Source organism: Phodopus roborovskii, unplaced genomic scaffold (assembly GCF_943737965.1).
Source record: "Phodopus roborovskii unplaced genomic scaffold, PHOROB, whole genome shotgun sequence".
Lineage (NCBI taxonomy): Eukaryota > Metazoa > Chordata > Mammalia > Rodentia > Cricetidae > Phodopus > Phodopus roborovskii.
Genome location: NW_026126639.1, coordinates 5,363,988 through 5,382,590, shown reverse-complemented (window position 1 = coordinate 5,382,590; position 18,603 = coordinate 5,363,988). Strand labels below are relative to the sequence as shown.

Below are 18,603 nucleotides of genomic sequence, written 5' to 3'. Positions count from 1 at the left end.
TTCGACATTTAAAAAAAAATAGTTTAATAAAAATACACTAGGCTCTACAAGCAGCTTTCATGGCCATTTCTGAAACGCAACTCACCATCACCCAGTTAAAATAATGCCTGTCCTCTTACTATAAAAGGAGTCCTTGTGTCACAAGAAAAATAAGTGACATTTGCTCAAACACAGTGGTACACCTCTCTGTGTGTCTAAAAAAGCAGCCGTCCCTACTTCTCAGCGAAGTCAGCCTTGGAAGATGCTGGAGTGAAGAAGGCGAGACATGTCCTCACCCTGGCAGAAGCAGAAGCCCACCTCCCCTCTCTTACGGGAAATTCGTAACGCTGAAGTCAGCTCCTCAGGACTGTCACAGAGACTGTCTTCACGTAGAGCCTACAGTGTCCAAACCGACAGGGCGAGGGTTCTAACAGCGGCTACACATGGCTTTTTTTTTTTTTTTTTTTTTTTTTTTTTTTTTACTGATTCAAGACCCACGAGCTGTGCAGCGAAGCAGGGACCCCAAGGGTGAGGACCGTGGGCTGCCACGGCGCGGTCGGTGCTATGCAGCTCTGGCTGGATTAGTGTTGCGGTTGGCAGCTCCGCACGTGTGCAGGATGGGCCTCAGCATGCGCGCAGACCGTGCAGATAGGAGGGGACGTCCAGTACCTTTGTATGATAAAGTTAATGCAAATAATAAAATATTTAAAAAAAAAAAAAAAAAAAAAGGAAGGAAAGCCGAACATTCCCCGTAGTATTCTCAGAATCCGACCCTGTGGAAGTCCCTCCGGCGGGGGAGCGCCAGCGTCCTCGGGAATGTCCAGCCTGGAGATGCCGCTACCTGAGTTTTGGCGGTGGGTGACTGTGACCGCCACTCATAACTTCCCAGCTTTCATGTATGTGGGGATGGAGCCGCGCTGCGTCAGCCCTTCAAACCTTTTATAGGTGTAATTGAGGAAAACCCAGTCTTTGGATTTGTAGCCGGGCTCTGTGGTGTTCGGCGCTAGAGAGAGAGAGAAGAGTTAACGAAGGGCAGAGGGACCTGGCTAGCACTTATGTCTGTCACCTCGCAGGTGACTGGCATGTGGGCTCTGCTGTGGACCCATCTTACCTGGCTGTAAGATGTCAGACTCAGGGAAGTCATCAAAGTTTGAGGTGTCATCAATGCTCTTGATTTCTATAGGGATGGCTGCCGGCCTTTCCCTGGAAAAGGTAAGTTTCCTTAACTCTTCACTGTCCACCAAGCCATTCTTGAAAGCCCTGCCCACCACTGCAGGGGACAGGAGAGGCCTGCTATGCACCTGAACACAGCTAAGAGGGTGCCAAGATGGCTGAGTGATTTTCCACTATAGTGTTTTCATTTACTTGAAAGCTGTACCCGTTTGCATGAAGACTTTCCCATGCTCCGTCCCCCCACAGGATTGCAGGCTGAACAACAGCTGGGCAAATACTCTGCCACTGAGATAAGGACTTTCTCTTTTTAGGTGAACAAACAAGACCCAATGAAAGGAAAATTAGGAGAGAAGGAATTTTGGTGTTTTTTTGTTTTTTGTTTTTTTTTTTTTGGTTGATGTTGTCATCGTTATCAGTTTTTTGAGACAGGGTTCCACTGTGTAGCCTTGGCTGTCCTGGAACTCGCTCTGTAGACCAGGCTGGCCTTGAACCCAGCGATCTACCTGCCTCCCGAGTGCCAGGACTAAGGGTGTGTGTCAGCAGCCTGGCTCAGAGAAGGCACCGTACGGAGATTTATGGTGATAGTGAGTGAGTGTGTGGGAGACAATGAGATCGACCTAAGTGAGTCAGGGCTACAGTTCTAGTGAGGGTTAGTGAACACAGACGTCTATCTGCAAAAGAGGGAGGGACAAACTTGTCAGTCATACAAAATTTAAGAGAATCAGAGAGGTTAGTTTAAAAAAACACCTCCACAAAAAATGCCTCATTATAGTAAATACATTTAACTATGGAAACAGTTAAAAGAAACTATCATTTTAAACATTTTTTTTTTTTGTTGTTGTTGTTTTGTTTTTCGAGGCAGGGTTTCTCTGTAGCTTTGGAGCCTGTCCTGGAACTCGCTCTGTATACCAGGTTGGTCTTGAACTCACAGAGATCTGCCTGCCTCTGCCTCCTAAGTGTTGGGACTAAAGGCGTGCATCATCAACATTTGGCTCTACCACTTAAAAATTTTAAATTATATTTAAAACTTAGGTTATACACATACACACACACACACACACACACACACACACACACACACACACAACTGTAGAGGTCATATCTCCTCCTACCATGCGGACTGCAGGTTGAACCCAGATGTTCAAGCTTTTGCTGCTAAATCACCCCAAGGCCCCTTATCAGCTTTTATTTACTTTTTTCAACAAATTTTTAAAGGATCTATGAGGTGCTAAGCCTACCACGTTATGAAAAAGCACACACTGTCCATGTCCATACAATAATTATTCTTAACTTAAGGGTTACTTACTTAAGTTATGTAATTAAGTATTTAATTAAGTGTTAAATTAAGTAATTAAGTATGTGCCTTCCCTAGAGGCACTGCGTGCCCAGGACTTTCAAGAGTATATACCATACATTTCTCATCTCACCCTGAGGTAAGCTCTTAACAACATCTTGTCCATGGTGTCCTATCTAGACTTTCTACACCCAGGCATGATGATTCGGGAAGCCGAGTTAAGACTCAACAGAGTGGAAAGAGCCACAACCTTGGCCTCTGTGACCCAGCCTCTCCTGTCCCTAACTAGCACGTGAGCTTAGGCAGCCAGGCTCCAGCCTTCCTATCGCTGTGACCCTTTAATACCTACGCTTCCTCATGCTGTGTGCCCAGCCATAAAACTATTTTCATTGCGACTTCAAAATGGTAAATTTTGCTGCTGTTATGAACGTGTTTGCCCATGGCCTTAGGCGACCCCTGTGAAAAGGTTGTTCAACCCCGCAAACGGGCCGTGACCCACAGGTTGAGAACTTCCGGTCTACAAGACTCAGAGGTGCACTAACCACCGATCCAGGAGCCCGGCCTCAGGACGTACCTTATGTGCCCCCAGTCCACACCCTCAAAGAAGGGTTGACCTTTGATCTCTTCCACACCACCATTCCCAATTCTGTTGTCAGAGTCAGTACAAAATCTAGAAAGGGAAACCAATTATCAGCCACATTTTCACTTACAGCGCTCTAACGTATCTCTTCGAGTGTTTTTAGAAAGCGTCTGAATTTAGTTATTGAGTTCATCGGGGAAGCACGGGGAAGTACAAATCACCCACAGCCCTAGTACTCGGATCCCCAGACACCGCAGTGACTTCTTTTCATCCCCTGTAATAATAATATGCTAGCGCTGCTCGCCTGGTAGTGACCAGTTTAAGACTTTTTTCACTTAATATACTAAGAAAACTCCCCAATGCTGTTCAGTATTTCCTGTGAAGGTAATTTTTTGAGACCCGTGTGTGGAGACATCGGAGTGTTACATCCATCGCTGCTGCTGAAGACTTAGGTAAGTTCCAGTTTTTCACAACTAAAACAACACAAGAAACACGCCTAACTCTTTGCTACTACATGGTGATATGACCTATTAACTTCCTAGAAATAAAATTGCTGGTCAAAGGAAGAGAGGTAACACCACAGGACAGAACACAGATGAATAAAAATGGGTCAATTTCAGTTATGAGGACTGGTTAGGAACAAGCCTAAGCTACAGGCTGAGCTTTCATTAACGAGGAGTCTCTCCGTCATTATTTGGGAGCTGGCCAGAGGGACGGAAAAAGGCTCGTTATGATAACTTTTCCTCCCCTCACAGAAGTACTGAGCCACCTCCTCCCGCCGTCCTCTGCTTGGATGCCTGAGACTCACGGCAGGGGCTTCTGCTTCTAATATATACACCCTCCTTTTGTCTCTGACACACAGAGTCCCTGAAGTCTAACAGACCTGACACTTTGCTAATCGCACCAGTATGTCCAATAAGACCTCTTCTCTCGTCTCAACCCCATTTTCCCACAAACTTCTTTTAAAGCATTTGCATTTTGTAGGGAAGGAGAAATCGGTAGTTAAAAGTACTTGCTGCTTTTGCAGAGGACCTGAGTTCAATCCCTAGCACCCACACTAGGAGGCTCACAACTGCCTGTAAGTAGAGTTCCAAGGGTTCTTCTAGCTTCCACGAGCAAGTGGTACACACACACACCTACACATAAAAATAAATAAAATCTTTTTTTTTTTAAGTTTGAATTTTGCAAATCCTTTTTTAAAACTGACAAGATCTGCAGCATTCTCCCTGCAGACACCAGCTCCTGTCTCACTAACCTGAGAATCAAGTCCTTGGCTCTCTCAGAGACCGGCACTTCTGGAGGAAACACCAGCGTCTCCTTCCAGCTCATAACTTTTCTGTATGTCTCCTGAGGTGTCTCGGAGCAGAAAGGTGGGAAGCCTGGGTGTCAGGGAAACAGAAATTATCTACAAGTCCATGCCACAAGGGACCAAAGAACCACAGTTCTGAAGCCCCAGCTTACTATGGGAACTGGTTTACTATAAAATTACTAGTGAAGTCCATGGGGGTTAGGGCCCTGCTTCCTCTTATCCGAACCCTGCATTTGCAATTTGATAAAGGCAGTCACAGGGTCCCTGGGCAGTTTATTTATCAGTAGCACTGAAGAATGGGAGAATAGATTCCAAAGCTCTGCTATTTTTGTCTGTTAACAGCTGTAGTGTGTTCTAACAATGGCCCCGACAGGGGTATGTATCATCCATGTAAACAGGACCCACCTATTAGCATTTCATACATGATCACTCCCAAGGACCACCAGTCACACAGCTTGTTGTAGCCGGTCTGCATGAAGACTTCCGGAGCAATGTAGTCTGGCGTTCCGACTGTGGAGTATGCCTACAAAGGAGCAGCCTGTCAAACTGGCACTCCGACCTCTTAAACAAAATCTGAGTGTGGATTAGGACAGGAGGGAACGCTGGACACAGGACAAGCTCTCCCTTGCTGGTGACGCTGTGTGTTACACGTAAGACTGAGTGACGTGTGCGGAGCCAGGCACTGCGCATAGGACACAGGATGCTGGGCCGAGGAGAGGCCCTTCGCCCACTGCAAGAGGAAAAGGCTGCATCCAGCGGGCCTGACTGCTGCTCACTACTCGTGTGAGCTGCTCTCTGAGCGTCGGCCTATCTCCTCACCAGAGATCCAGGTAGGAGAACCTACAGCTTGATGTGAGGCTGAAACAAGAAGGCACGCTCTGCAGGCTGCCCTCCTCAGAACTTAACTCTGGCGCCTTATGTCAGGAGCTCTGTGCACCTTCCTCCTCAATCCACATCAAATCCTACAAAATCATTCTCAGTCAGCAGCTCTCAACGGGGGCGCTATTGCAGAAGCCACCCAAGTGCAAACAGCCAAATCAGAGACACTAGAGAGAACCAGAGCTTGCAGCTGGTTATGCGATAGCCAAGGGCCTGGTAAAGAGACTTAGGATCTGAAAGAAAGGCTGGTGTTGGTGGTGGCGGCCCCAGGAGACCTCTCCTCCGGGAATGTTAGCTGGGCTTTACTGCTCTCCTTTCTGCTTGTTTCTAACTTACAGTTTAGGTGGAGACAGCTCCAAGAAAACCACGCCTGTCTCAGGCCCCACCCCGCAGACACTTCACCAAGCATAACTGCCTTTCTTTTCTGTGGCTGTGGGAACAAACACCTTCGTGTAATCCCTGGAAGTGGAGGGCAGCAGGCTGGTCAAGTGCCCGGCAGTGACTGGCAATAACTAATGAAGCTGGAGTTAGAGACAGAGAGAGGTTTCAACCCCAACTACATGGGTGGGCAGCATGTGAAGAACCCATGACCAGCTCCTGGTGGGCCAGGGAGAAGAGGCCGTGTGGTCCTCCACAGGCTCAGCCCATGACAGCCCAGAGAACGGGCCACCTCAGCAACTGGTGTGTGCCACAACCCTGACATCCCTCAACAGCCTTTTCCCTCAGGAACCCGCACGCCACTCCACCCTCCTTCACAACACGCTGCTGCTCGGTTCACACCCACAAGCGTCCATCTTTAGTCTTCACTGGCTGCAGAAAATGAACTCTGGGGTCACTGTCTCAGTCGACCTTTGCTGACCCTAAGTCCTCGGGTCAAGCACAGGTGAGCCAAGGAGGGCCCGTCCCTGTCCACCTGCTGAGGTAGAGCTACTAAGGAGGGCACCTTCCCAGTGCCCAGGCGGGGCCAGCGTGGGCCAGCGTGGGGCCAGTGGGGGACAGGGTGGGACAGCGTGGGGCCAGCGTGGGGCCAGCGTGGGACAGCGTCTTCAGAACTCACCAGCTGCCTCCTGTTTTTCTTCCACGTCTCTGCTTTCCGCTTGGAGTTCATGTTCTGAAACGCTGATTCCAACAGGACGCCACGGCAATCAGAGGGGAAACCAACAAAACATAAAACTGCACACCTACGTGGAAAGCTCGGGCAGCTCAGGGGGAGGGGGACGGGGAGGGGGGGGAGACGGGGACAGGGGGGAGGAGGGAGCTCAATTCCTCACAGAACTAAAGTTTCAAGCCACGGAACTTCAACCAAAGGGAAAAATGCAAACTTACAGAAGTCGCTTGGCGGCGGGTTGTGCGAGAGGTTTCTATAGAACTCAGTCCTGTGCGCTTTCTTTAACCCCGTGCACAAACCAAAATCAGATAATTTTACATGTCCCTAAAACAACAACAAATTCCAGTGAAGTCAAGTTACATTACCCCTGAGAACAAAAAATCCTTAATATAATCTCCTTTGGTGCAATTATTATAAAAATCCTTAAAACACACACAGCTAAAAATGTGAGACTACGCATGTCTGAGGATGATTTTTAAAAATGGAAACCAGGGAGCTTTTGTTTTTAAGCCATTTCCCATGATGTTATTCCAGAACAGTCACTTGGGTACCGACTATGAAAAAACGTAGCTGCCCCAAAACATCCTAAGCCATGGCTGCTGTGTGCAGCCAGGGAACCAGCAGGAACCGCCTAAGGATGCTGCTGCTCCTCACATCTCACATGCCTTGGCATCCAGTAAAAGGTTGTCCGGCTTGATGTCCCGGTGGATGAAGCCCAGCTGGTGGATTGCGTCGATGGCCAAGACAGTCTCTGAGATGTAGAACTGTGTCTCTTCTTCTGTCAAGGTGTCCTTCTTCATCAGCAACGTCATCATGTCCCCTGACAAGGCAAAGGACCAAGGTACTGCAGATGGGGAGGCAGCTCACCTCTCCTCCTGCATCCGCCCTGATTTCTCACATCCCCCACAGGGGTCAACAGCTTTAATCTCTGCTGGTGTGAGACTTGCCCAGAACACCCCAAACCAACCGCAAAGTGCATGCAGTGCTGTTGTTGGGGAGCATGTGAAGTTATCAGGGGCAGAACAGAGGGTGAACAGGGACACCTAGAAACCAGAATTCTGTCTTTCTGGGTACAGGCTCTTTTCCCTTAACTCTACAGTGGGCTGCAATGAACACAAAATGGTACCATACAAAATGTCATCCTAACAGTCCTTCAAAATTACATGATTTGTGGCCGAATCATCTTCCATTATTTTGGAAGTAAATACTGAAAAAATGATGGCTATGTATTAAAAAAAAAAAAAAAAACTCAATAAAATTCAGTAGTAAAACTACTTGGCATTATTACTGCACATGCAGAAGAACTTATCACATTTGCACGTGAGCTCAGGTCTGCCTGCTGCTGTAATTTACCTCCAGGAAGAAATTCCATGATCAGATAGAGATTCCGCTTGTCCTGAAAACTGTAGAACATCTTCACCACCCAGGCACCGTCTGCTTCCACCAAAATGTCTCTTTCTGCTCGGATATGAGCCACCTGGATGAATATGTTTTGAAAAGAAAATCGACCCGTTTTTTCCAATTATCCATCCCTAACAGTCAACGCCGGAAGTCTATAGCTTTAGAAAGTACTGAGACACAGCCGTCCATACTCTCATTAAACACGCAGAACCGAGGAAGCGGTTTATCTTGTCTTTTCTCCTTAAGCCTGCAGTCAGCAGATTCTCGTTTGCTGTGACAGGAGACGCAGAGGTGCTCACGGGAGCCTGTGTCTGCTCTTCCTGCAGTAGCCAAGGACAGGGAGTGTGGTACTTTGAAGGAAGGCAGCCAAGACAGCAACCAGCAGAAACTAAAACCTACTGAACGCGTTGCCCATGCACAGAACCTGGAGAGAGTAATGTCTTCTGAGGTCCGTGACAAAACTAACAGAGGCTGCGAAGTTGGAGCGATTGAAATCTGAACTCAACAACTGACAACACTAAAACAGACTACAAGTGTACTCTCTAGGAAGCGAGACTTCTTTTTATAATTTTCAACATCCACACTGCTCTGCGCCCTCTCACAGAGGCCCTCGGCCCTGCACACGTGGGGAGACGCACCTGCTCTTTTTCAAGCATGTCCGCTTTCCTCAGGATCTTCATGGCATAGATGTGCCCCGTGTCTTTCTTCTGGACCAGCCGCACCTAGAGTGCAAACGTAAGTGCTGGGACCCTGGAAACAGCTTCCTTTACTGCACCTCGGAATTCACCACAGTAATACCAAAGAAAGCACATCTGCATCCACACACACACACACACACACACACACACACACACACACCACCTGAATACACCCACACAATACACGTGTACACATGCACACACACACACACACCCTGCATACACATGTGTGTACACACTCGCCTGTATACAAGCACACCCCCACATTCCCATGTACCCAACACCTGCATACACATGTACACACACGCGCACATGCATACATGTGCGCACACCCCCACATACACTCACACACCCACATACTCGTGTACATACACACACACACACCCGCATACATGTGCACCTGGGGAGCAGGGATCTCATGCAGCCCAGGCTGGCCATGAACGTGCTATTATGTAGCTGTGGATGACTTTGAACTTCTGATTCTCCCCACTCCATCTCCCAAATGCTAGAAGTATATATAGAGGTGTGCCATCACACCTGGTTTCTATGAGGCTGAGTCAAATTCTAAGCAAGCACTGCTACCAACTGGCCTGACCTCGGAGCCTAGGAACCGTGTTTAAACCCCGTAGGGCGTCTACTTTCAATAGCGGCAATGAGAACAAAGTAGCTCACCTCTCCGAAAGCTCCTCTCCCTATAACCTTCAGGGACTCAAAGTCATCCAGGCCAAGTCTGGTCCTCTTGAGCCGCAAGAACTCTGTTTCTTTTCGAGCATGTTGTGATCGGCGTAACTTTTTCTATTAAACACAGAATTTAAAAAGATGATTTTTAAAAAGGCTGTTTCAAAGGCATGTATAATATTAAAAGATGGTAACACATTAAAACAAAGACAGGCTGTGGTGGTGGCACACGCCTTTAATTCCAGCACTGGGGAGGAAGAGGCAGGCAGATCTCTGAGAGTTCAAGGCTAGCCTGATCTACAGAGTGAGTTCCAGGACAGCCAAGGCTACTCAGAGAAAGTTTGTCTTGGGAAAACAATAAAAAACAAAGGCATAGTGACGAGAGGAAAGTCTCACTCAGCAGCTAAACCGTGCGATGCACTTGTAGACAGAGGACACAAGCTCAGCTCCCAGCATCCATTCAGCTCCGGGGATGCCAGGTAAGTCAGCCCTCCTCACTCATGCACAAATCCACACTTGCTCACACACATGTAATTTTAAATAAATGAATAGATACAGGTTTGGTATCTTGATTATTATATGCTTGTCTATAATATACTTGCCAACATCAAGTATTTATTAAGCAAGGGAAGAACAAAACAGTATTAAGAAAACATTTTTAAAACAAGTCTGAGCCGGGTGTTGGTGGCACACGCCTTTAGTCCCAGCACTGGGGAGACAGAGGCAGGTGGATCTCTGTGAGTTCAAGTCCAGCCTGGTGTACAGAGCCAGTTCCAGGACAGGCTTCAAAGCAATATAGAGAAACCCTGTCTCGAAAAACAAAAACAAAAACAAAAAAAAAAAAAAACCAAACAAAAACAATTAAGTCTATACCCTTGAAAGTAGGCTTTATGAGAATTGACATGTAAAATAAGAAAAAAAATAACAATAAAAAAAAGAAAAGAAAAACAGAAAGTAGGCTTCATGGACTACACCACCTTAAGCAGTTTATTGTATGTGTAAATTGATGCCTTTTGAATGGAAACTTAACTAACAAAAATAAGTCTTAGATAATCCAAATGCCAGGAATATTCTGGGATGCGTGTATCCACTTATTTTTGAGACAGGGTGTCCCCGAGTGGCCTAGGCTTGCCTGGGACTCATGGCAGCCCTCCTGTCCCCCTTCCCGAGGGCTGGGGTCACAGGCACCCAACACCAGGCTCTGCTTGCTCTGACACTTGTTTTCACTCTGTCAGGAAATCTGCTCCGATCCTTTACTTTCCAAGGCGCTGTCACAGCTACCTACAGTCACACAGCAGCAGTGTTCCCATGGAGATTTACTTCAGAGTAAAACAGATTCGTGCATAAATTTCAGCAAACTGCGTGAAACTTCACACAAGTTTCTGACTACATGAAATTACAAACTCATTAAAATACCCAAGGTAGCTGGGAATGGTGGAACACACCTTCAATCCCAGCACCCAGCAGTGGCAGGTGGGTATCTGTGAGTTCCAGGTCAGCCAAGGCTATATACAGAACCTGTCTCAAAAGCAGAAGAAAACCAACCAGCCTACCAAACAAACAAACAAAACAAAACCATCCAAGTCAATACTATCACAGTAGTACTCAGATTCAGCAAAGACAACAAAACAGGAACTATTAATAAGCAACATTTTGCAATACCCAAAGGCTGCATCTGGACATCAATCTCCTCACTGACTCCTCATCTAATGAAAGTCAAGTCCTCGGCACAGTGATAGTTCCCAGTAGAGGCGGCACACGGAGGAGAATAAATCCATCGAAGGTGTTCAGCTCCTACTCATGCTCAAGTGCTCCTATGAGCCTTTCATAGGCTGAGATCAGGGACACAAGTCGTAACACACCGTGCCTGTCCTGCACCTGTTTATCTGCTGTGGAGTGTTAGGTGTCTAATTAAGTCTGAGCTTCATGAACACCCGATTCTAATACGTGTAGCAACGGTAGGAGGGAAGCAAGAAATGTCTTGGTTCACACACTTCAATGAAGCTATGCATTTTATTTTATGCATGAGGACGCTTTGCCTGACTGTATGTCTGTGCACCTAGTGTTCACAGGTCAGGAGAGGGCGCCAGATCCCCTGAAACTCAAGTTACAAATGGTTGTGAGCTGTCAATGTAGGTGTTATGAGTTGAATCTGGGCCCTCTGCAAGAACAGCCAGCGCTTTTCATTGCTGAGCTGCCTCTCCAGTCCGCAGTTTGATTTGTGGGATGCGTGCGTGTGCACAAGTGTGTGTGTGTGCAACTTTGGATAGGAACCAGGTAATAAAGGAAATAAAGATATAGCAAATACTGCTTTACATATGTTATTAAAAAAACAGACTGCACTGATATTGGGATTTGGGAAACTTTAACCCTTTAGATCGTTTAATGCAGCTAAAATCACACCTATATGCTGTGTAGTATTAGTTGAAGGCGTGTTACGTTTGTTTACGCTGTGGAGCATTTGTTTAGTGATGCAAAGATGGGTTGCATTCTTTTATGTTGCTTTTTTTTTCTTTTTTTAAACTCCGTGAAGCTGTGTTGCTTTGCTCATCTGAAACACCTGATTGGTCTAATAAAGGGGTGAACGGTCAAGAGGTTGGCAGAGAGTGGATAGGCGGGGCTGGCAGGCAGAGAGGAGAACACAGGAAGAGAAGAGCAAAGAGGAGCAGCGAGCAAAAGACGGAGACAGAGAGGGCACCAGAGGCCACACCAGCTACACACCCAGCTGGAGCAAGAAGGAGAGCATTCATAAGTAAGTCTCCGTGTATGTGGGAGCTGAGTGGCAGGCCCCCAAAGATCAAAGAATAAAAATAACCAACTACATTTTGGTATACCAACATGAAGCTCCAATTTCCACAGCACCTGAGAAAGCTTTTAAAAAAAAAAAAAAAGGGTGCAGCAGCTCCTTTAAGAGTTTCAGCCTTACAGCAAACCCTTGAGCAGCCAGTATATTAAGCAAGGGGGTTAAAAAAGCAAAGTTAAAAAAAAAAAAAAGCCATAGCATTCCAGAGCTGGGGGGGGAGGGGAGCTGGATGCAGTTCTCAGTCTCCTCTGACCAGGCCTCCAGCTTTAGGCTTGGCTTTCATGGATTCAAGAAGAACCAGCTGCTAAAGCCAGCGGAGGTCGCTACATAGCAGTTTAAAGGCTCATGTAGTCAAAAAAAGATTAAAGATACGCAGTAAAAGAGGCGGCGGACAAAACAAACAAACAAACAAACAAAACCCCTCTAAACAGGTTCCAGAGTGTTTGACAATGTTCACAGGCATAAGAAAAGAAAAAGGGTGTAGACAGCCATGGAAAGAAATAGTTTAAAAATAATAAAGTCTCTAAAGAGAGAAGTAAAGGAATATAAAAAAAATTATAAGCCACGTAAGATGGGAAATACACAGCGAGTCTGGATCCTGTGTGTCGCTGTCTTGGCCTTGAATTTTTTGATTGCCTACAAGTAAAGTCAGCTGCTCGGGGCATGGGATTCAAAGGATGCTGAAATAAACCAACTTTGGTATTTTAAGAAAGTCTTAACTTTAAGACGGAACTCAAAGAAAATGCATTGCTTTGGAGAAGAGGTTTTGCTTGTACGTCCACAGGAAATGAGAGGCTGTGAGTTCCTTCGGGATTGACATGGATCAGGTTTGATCGGGGGAGATCTCCTGAATCTTGAGCAGTAATATTATCAATGAAGATTACAGCTGGTCTTTCCCAGCTTTCTCAGGGACCCTTAAAGAAGCAGTCTAGAGAACAAGATATCCACATTCCCAAGATGTTGGTTATCTGGTGGGTTATGGATGTTTGCTATAACTTAGGGGAAAATAGGGTAAAAAAGACAACTATTAATCTCAGATATTTTTGCATCGGCATGGATTTTGGTATATTGATACAAGTTTAAAGTTATTTTTGTTACACGGTATATCTGCTTCTACTCTTGTTTGGGGGTGCTGTGCTTATGCAGCTCACTTAAAAATGCAATGCATGATTAAGAACTGAGGTTAGTAGTTAATCTATAATATAAACCTCGCAGCTCTGAGACTTGGCTGGTTTTAAGCTCCGGAACCAGAGCTCTCTTTCAGAGACCACTTGGTGGCAGTAGAGTACCGTGTCCCTCACGGCAATAAAAAGTGCCTGCTTTGGCATCTACCTACACAGAGTAAATGGACACATGACTGTGGAAGATGGTTCTCACCTGAGCAGAAAAGACCTGACTGCAGTTTCACAAGACTTATGCTTATGGTCTACAGACAAGAGTCTGCCAAAAATTCCAACACCCAAAATCACAATCGGGGAGTATCGGGCAGGTTCTCACGCCTGCCAGAGCACGGCCCCTCAGCAACTAACAGGGAGCCACAATGTGTACCAATTCATTCGCAACAGAACCCTGGCCCCAAGACAGCCACGTCCCTCAGTCCAGTGGCTGAGGACTCACTCTACCTGCTCAGAGTGAACTGAAAAGTGATCCCTGTGCTAACCCACACTTTCCCTCAGCAAAGGCCTGTGGGCGGATGGCCCCTCATGGCTCCCTTCTTCTGCGGCTTTAGCCACTTACTTTGCTTTTCCCAGTAATAAACAAACACCCATTTTTGCTGACATTTTTAATTAGCATGTAACCTCCCCTGTGTTTTGAGACAATCCCATTGTGTAGCTGGCAATTCTCTCCTCTCTCTCTCTCTCTCTCTCTCTCTCTCTCTCTCTCTCTCTCTCTCTCTCTCTCTCCCCCAGTGCTGGGTTTAGAAATGCCATTCCTTCTCAAATGGACCACATCCTCAACCCGCAGTGTGCCCAGGCGTCTGTCTGTAAAGCAGTCAGGATGTTTCATAGTTCTGAGCTACCGCTGGACACAGCCACACACACAGCTCACTCACGAGCCATTGCACGGACCATTTTCTGTTACAGAAAAGGGTATTAACTTTCACTGGAAAAATACACTTGAAGGTAGCTCACTTGGTCCCACAGACACAAGGACCCAAGCTCAGTCCCCACGATTTATGCAAACACGCCAGGTGTGGTGGCACACACTTATAATCGCAGTATTGGGAAGGCGGAAGCAGCTGGATCTCTGAGTCAGCTGGCCAAGCAGCCTAGCCTACTTAGAGAGCTCTAGGTCAACGAGGAAAAAGTCCTGAAGAGGACTGGCACCCCAAGCTGTCCTCTGGCCTCACATGCACCCCACACCTGCACACGTGCATAAGAAAAATTTAAGTTTTTTTTTTTGAAGAAACAAGAACTTCTAACTCCTTACCATGACAGTTCCAACATTGTGAGAATTTGTTTTGTTTTATAAGCACTGAGCCTCACAATAAACACATAAGGATTTTAAAATATCTTTACAGAAACGAAGTGGGATGTTTAAAAACAGATATTACAAGCCGCTGACTTCTAGAAGCAAAATGATTGGACATTTTCTCTGCGCTATAAACAAGAATTAAGGAAAAACATTAGTGCCCACCAGGGGGCGCCACGACCACACAAACAGGCCTTCCCAGACCTCTATCGCTTGGCAATTATTTTTAAAAGCAGCTTTAAAATTACTAGGCAGAAGTCCAGACTTCCAGATCTTGTACAACAGGAACATGGCCACACTAGGCTAATAGAGGAGCGACTGTTTTGAAATCTGTCGTCTGACATGGCAGATCCTGAGTTCCTGGTGTCTGACAAATGGCAGGCCTAACATAAAGTGTGAGGAACAAACATATTACCAAAAAACAAACAAAAACCCAAAACTATTTCTTCCTCCTCCTCTTCCCCCTCCCTCTCCTCCCTCCCCCCGAGACAGGGCCTTACTATAGACTGCACACTGTCCTTCAAAGTACAGTTTCCACTGTGCTCAGCGGGGGGCTTCTATTCTGGTGACCCCTCCCTAAACTTATCATTAAGATCCTGTGTTTAAGATTTCTGTACTGGCCAGGCAGTGGTGGCATTTGCCTTTAATCCCAGCAGAGGCAGGTGGATCTCTGAGTTCAAGGCCAGCCTGGTCTATAGAGCAAGTTCCAGGTTACACAGAGAAACCCTGTCTGGAAAACAAACAAACAAACAAAAATTTCTGTCTGCACTTTCATTACGAGCTATAAGAAGGTTAAACTACTGATGAGAAAAATTAAGAGACGGTGTGTCCACCTTTCTCTATAGACTAGGATGCAGGCCTTAAATTACTCCTCTCGCTAATTTAAAAGGATAAAACAGGGTTTTAGGACACTTACACTTTTATCTAAGTACCTTTAACCTCCCCTACCTTCCATAAGATGCCAGCTAGGGCAGGCACATAGCATGGGAAGCTGTGGGGTGCGTTAGCTCGCTCGGTTTCAAGCCATCACTTGGTGGTCAGTGTTTTCCTTCCAAGCTCCTTCCTGACCACTGTAACTCATTCTCAGCCAGAAAAAAAACTTTTTTTTTTTTTTTTTTTTTTTTTTTTTTAATTTAGTAACTGCCCTAAAGCTAGCTTTCCCTTCTCTCCTGCCCTCTTTAATGCATGCAACATCACTACTGTCCACAGTGCTAGTTTGTGAAGATTTAAGTCAGCGGCTACATTCTCCACCAAACCTTTTTTAATCCCCTGTATGGCAAGGGGGTGTGTTTTCAAAGTCTGCTATATTCCATAATCTACACAAATTTTTACCTGTTGGGAGGGGACTTGGGACTCAAACCAGGGCTTTGCAAGCACTAGCAGCCCCTAAATGTATGCAGGCTGTCATGCATGTGTGAGCCCCCTTACTGCCAAAGCATATAATAATCTCTAGTTGCAATTCACGGTGGGCCTCCTTGCCTGCTTCAATGCAAGGAGACCCACTGTTCACCCACTACCAAAGTACTCGTTCCGGCTCTGGGGTGTGATGCTGAGTGAGACGGGATGCAGGCTCTCTAGTCTCTGGAAAGATGGTGTTTTCAGGGTGTCACAAGGACAGAAACGGTGTCAGTGTAGAATGTAGGACAAGCAGCTGCACGGTTAGGGAGGATTTCCCAGGGAAGTTAGACATTGGGGAGGAGAAAGTGCTTCAAGAGGCAGAAATAGCACATGAAAAGCAGGGAGAAATCACAACAGTTCAGTGCTGGTCAAGGCAGGATGGCGTGCCAAGAGCGAAGGCTGGAGAGAAACAGGCCCCTAATAAAGAAGCCTGCACTGCATCAAATTAACTACTCTTCTACTACGATAAAACACCACCAGCAAGGGAACTCAGACTGTTTGTGCTCACGGTTCCAGAGGGTTAGAGCCCATGGTGGCGAAGCACAGGCAGGAAGCAGAGATCAAACTTGAAATGCTCAGTCTTAGAGCTCTCAAAGCCCGCCTCCAGCGACACACTTCCTCCAGCAAGGCCACACCTCCTGAGCCTCCCCAAACAGCACCACCAACCAACCCAGGACCAAGCAAGCAAACACAGAGACTGGGTGGGGGATGCAGGGGGGGCAGTGCATGACATCTCATTAAAGACATCACAGGCAGGAAGGGCAGTTAGCCAGACCTGTCTTCAGAGCACAGAAAAACTGGGGACAGAAGGAAGAGATCACTTCAAGACGTTATCAGTGAGACGCAAGGGGGCCTAGATTAGGGAGTAATCCATTAAAAAAATATATATATTCAGAAAAAAAAATGTGAGAAGACGGAATGGATAGGCAGCTCCAGAGCTTGAGCACACACAGAGAGGAGGGAGGTAGGGAGAGAAGGAAGGGGGAGGGGGGAGGAAGGGAGGGAGGGGGAGGGAGGATGGAGTCCAGAGCCTGCCCCTGTCCCCCACACACAGGTCCTGAGCACGTATGATGTTCTGGGGGGCAAAGGCCATCCATCTCCTCCTCAGACACCCACACAGCAACACGGTAAGAAGCCACATTCAGATGGAGACACCCACCACAGCCAAGCCACACAGTCAGCTGACAGACACCATTAGGCATAGATGTTTACATTACCTCCTCGTCCGCCAATCCTTCTTCTTCCATGGCCACTTCTAATTTCTTCTGCCTTTTCCAAAGAAAAAACAGTTAGACTTTCTACATGTGTTCCTATTCCCACTTAACAACTACAGCTACTTATCCAAGCCAACCACTGGGCACGTTATGCTAAGAAAATCTTTCAAACTGGACGAAGATTGAACTATTCACTGTGGCCAGGAATCTTTCTTGAGATACTCAGACTTAGCATTTTCATACTGACCAAAGCTCTATTGTTTATCTCCCAGTACAAAATAACTTCCCCCACTCAGGAGAGACTCCAATGACAGATACATATATTTTATTAAAATTCTTTGAAAACTGAAAAGTCATATATATTTAGGACAATAGTCATTGATCGGAACTTTTGCTTTTCTAGGTACGGACACGCTTGACTCTCTGGCTTTTTCTTTTTTCTTTTTTTTTTTAACAAGTTAGTTAAGCCAAGTATTCCCGCCAGGGCTGCAGATGTTGACGAGAACTGTGGAGCATGTTTTTGCTACTCACTCTTAAGTGAACAGTATTTCATGTCTACAGTTGGTGTTTTTCCTAACCATATTTCTGGACAACTCATCCTTAATTAGCTTTGTATTATACAACAGAAGACCAATACTCTTGAATCTACCCAAAAGGGGTCATGGTTTGAGGACCAACTAACCCAGTCTTTATATCCGCTACGAAAGGACCTAGCTTGTCCTGCTCAATGCCTCCTCCACATCCTCTTAACTCGTGTGAGCAACGCTCTTCCTGGCCAAATGTCCCTGTCATCTGGGAAGTGCTCCCACGGCACTAGTCAAAGCATGTGTGTGTCCATTTTGGTCCCCCCACGGCCACTCCCCTCCCTCTCATGCAGAATCTGTGTCCCTTACCACACTCCAACTTCCACTGAGGCCATCCTTTCTCTCCATCCCCACGGCCACAACACGGTGCCACTAACGCTATACATTAGTCAGCGCTTTCTAAAGCCATCTCTCTGAAGGACAGCACAAAGGCACACCATGATGCCACAGCTGGACACATCTGTGCTCCAAGCATGTGTGCACAAGGCTCTGGAAAGCCAGGAAATGAGCGAAAAACTAGCAACCAGGTGTGTGGCCGGTGCAGGAAGCTCCACAGAGGGCAGGGCTCCCATCCGGTCACAGGCAAGCGAGCAAACGTTTAGCCTCTGCTGTACCTGACTTCTCTCTCTTCATGCTGTAAAATCAGGTTGCTGTAAAAGTTCTCCAGTGTGAGCTTGGCCACTGTCACTCTCTCCCTGGTATGGTTGCTCATAGGAAAGGTGGTTGCTGCCCCCGCTGTCATTGCCATAGTAACAGGAACTGAAATGACACATTAAAAGCAAGATCTTCAGCAGTTTCAAAAAAAAAAAAAACAAAACAAAAACAAAAAAACCCAACGTCCTGTTTCTTTTATCAAACTCTTAAAAATGTTTAAATTCTACTAAGAATAATCCTATTTGTTAACAACCCAGGTTTTTTAATTAAAATAATACAAAACTAATAATAAACAGATACAAGCCAGGTATGTGGCTCACACCTGTAACACCAGCACTAACCACCCCCACCCCCAAAAGATGCTCAGGTCCCAAAGCCA

At 46.4% G+C, this 18,603-nt stretch overlaps 1 protein-coding gene across 2 annotated transcripts; it reads right to left on the bottom strand.

Moving 5' to 3' along the window:
• Nucleotides 1-18,333, bottom strand: Stk38l (serine/threonine kinase 38 like). 2 transcript variants are annotated; one of them, XM_051173351.1, is made up of 13 exons: nt 18,185-18,333; nt 16,990-17,041; nt 9,094-9,216; nt 8,362-8,445; nt 7,676-7,799; nt 6,988-7,142; nt 6,541-6,646; nt 6,272-6,333; nt 4,741-4,858; nt 4,282-4,405; nt 3,021-3,116; nt 1,091-1,182; nt 1-982 (listed from the first exon to the last, which is right to left on the bottom strand). In XM_051173351.1, the coding sequence occupies exons 1-13, from the start codon at nt 18,316-18,318 to the stop codon at nt 855-857; spliced, it is 1,398 nt and encodes a 465-aa protein (XP_051029308.1). In that variant the 5' UTR covers nt 18,319-18,333; the 3' UTR covers nt 1-854. The 2 variants fall into 2 exon arrangements, with proteins under 2 accessions (XP_051029308.1, XP_051029309.1); XM_051173352.1 differs by having other exon boundaries at nt 16,990-17,037; nt 18,185-18,264.
• Between the last annotated feature and the right edge of the window lie 270 nt (nt 18,334-18,603).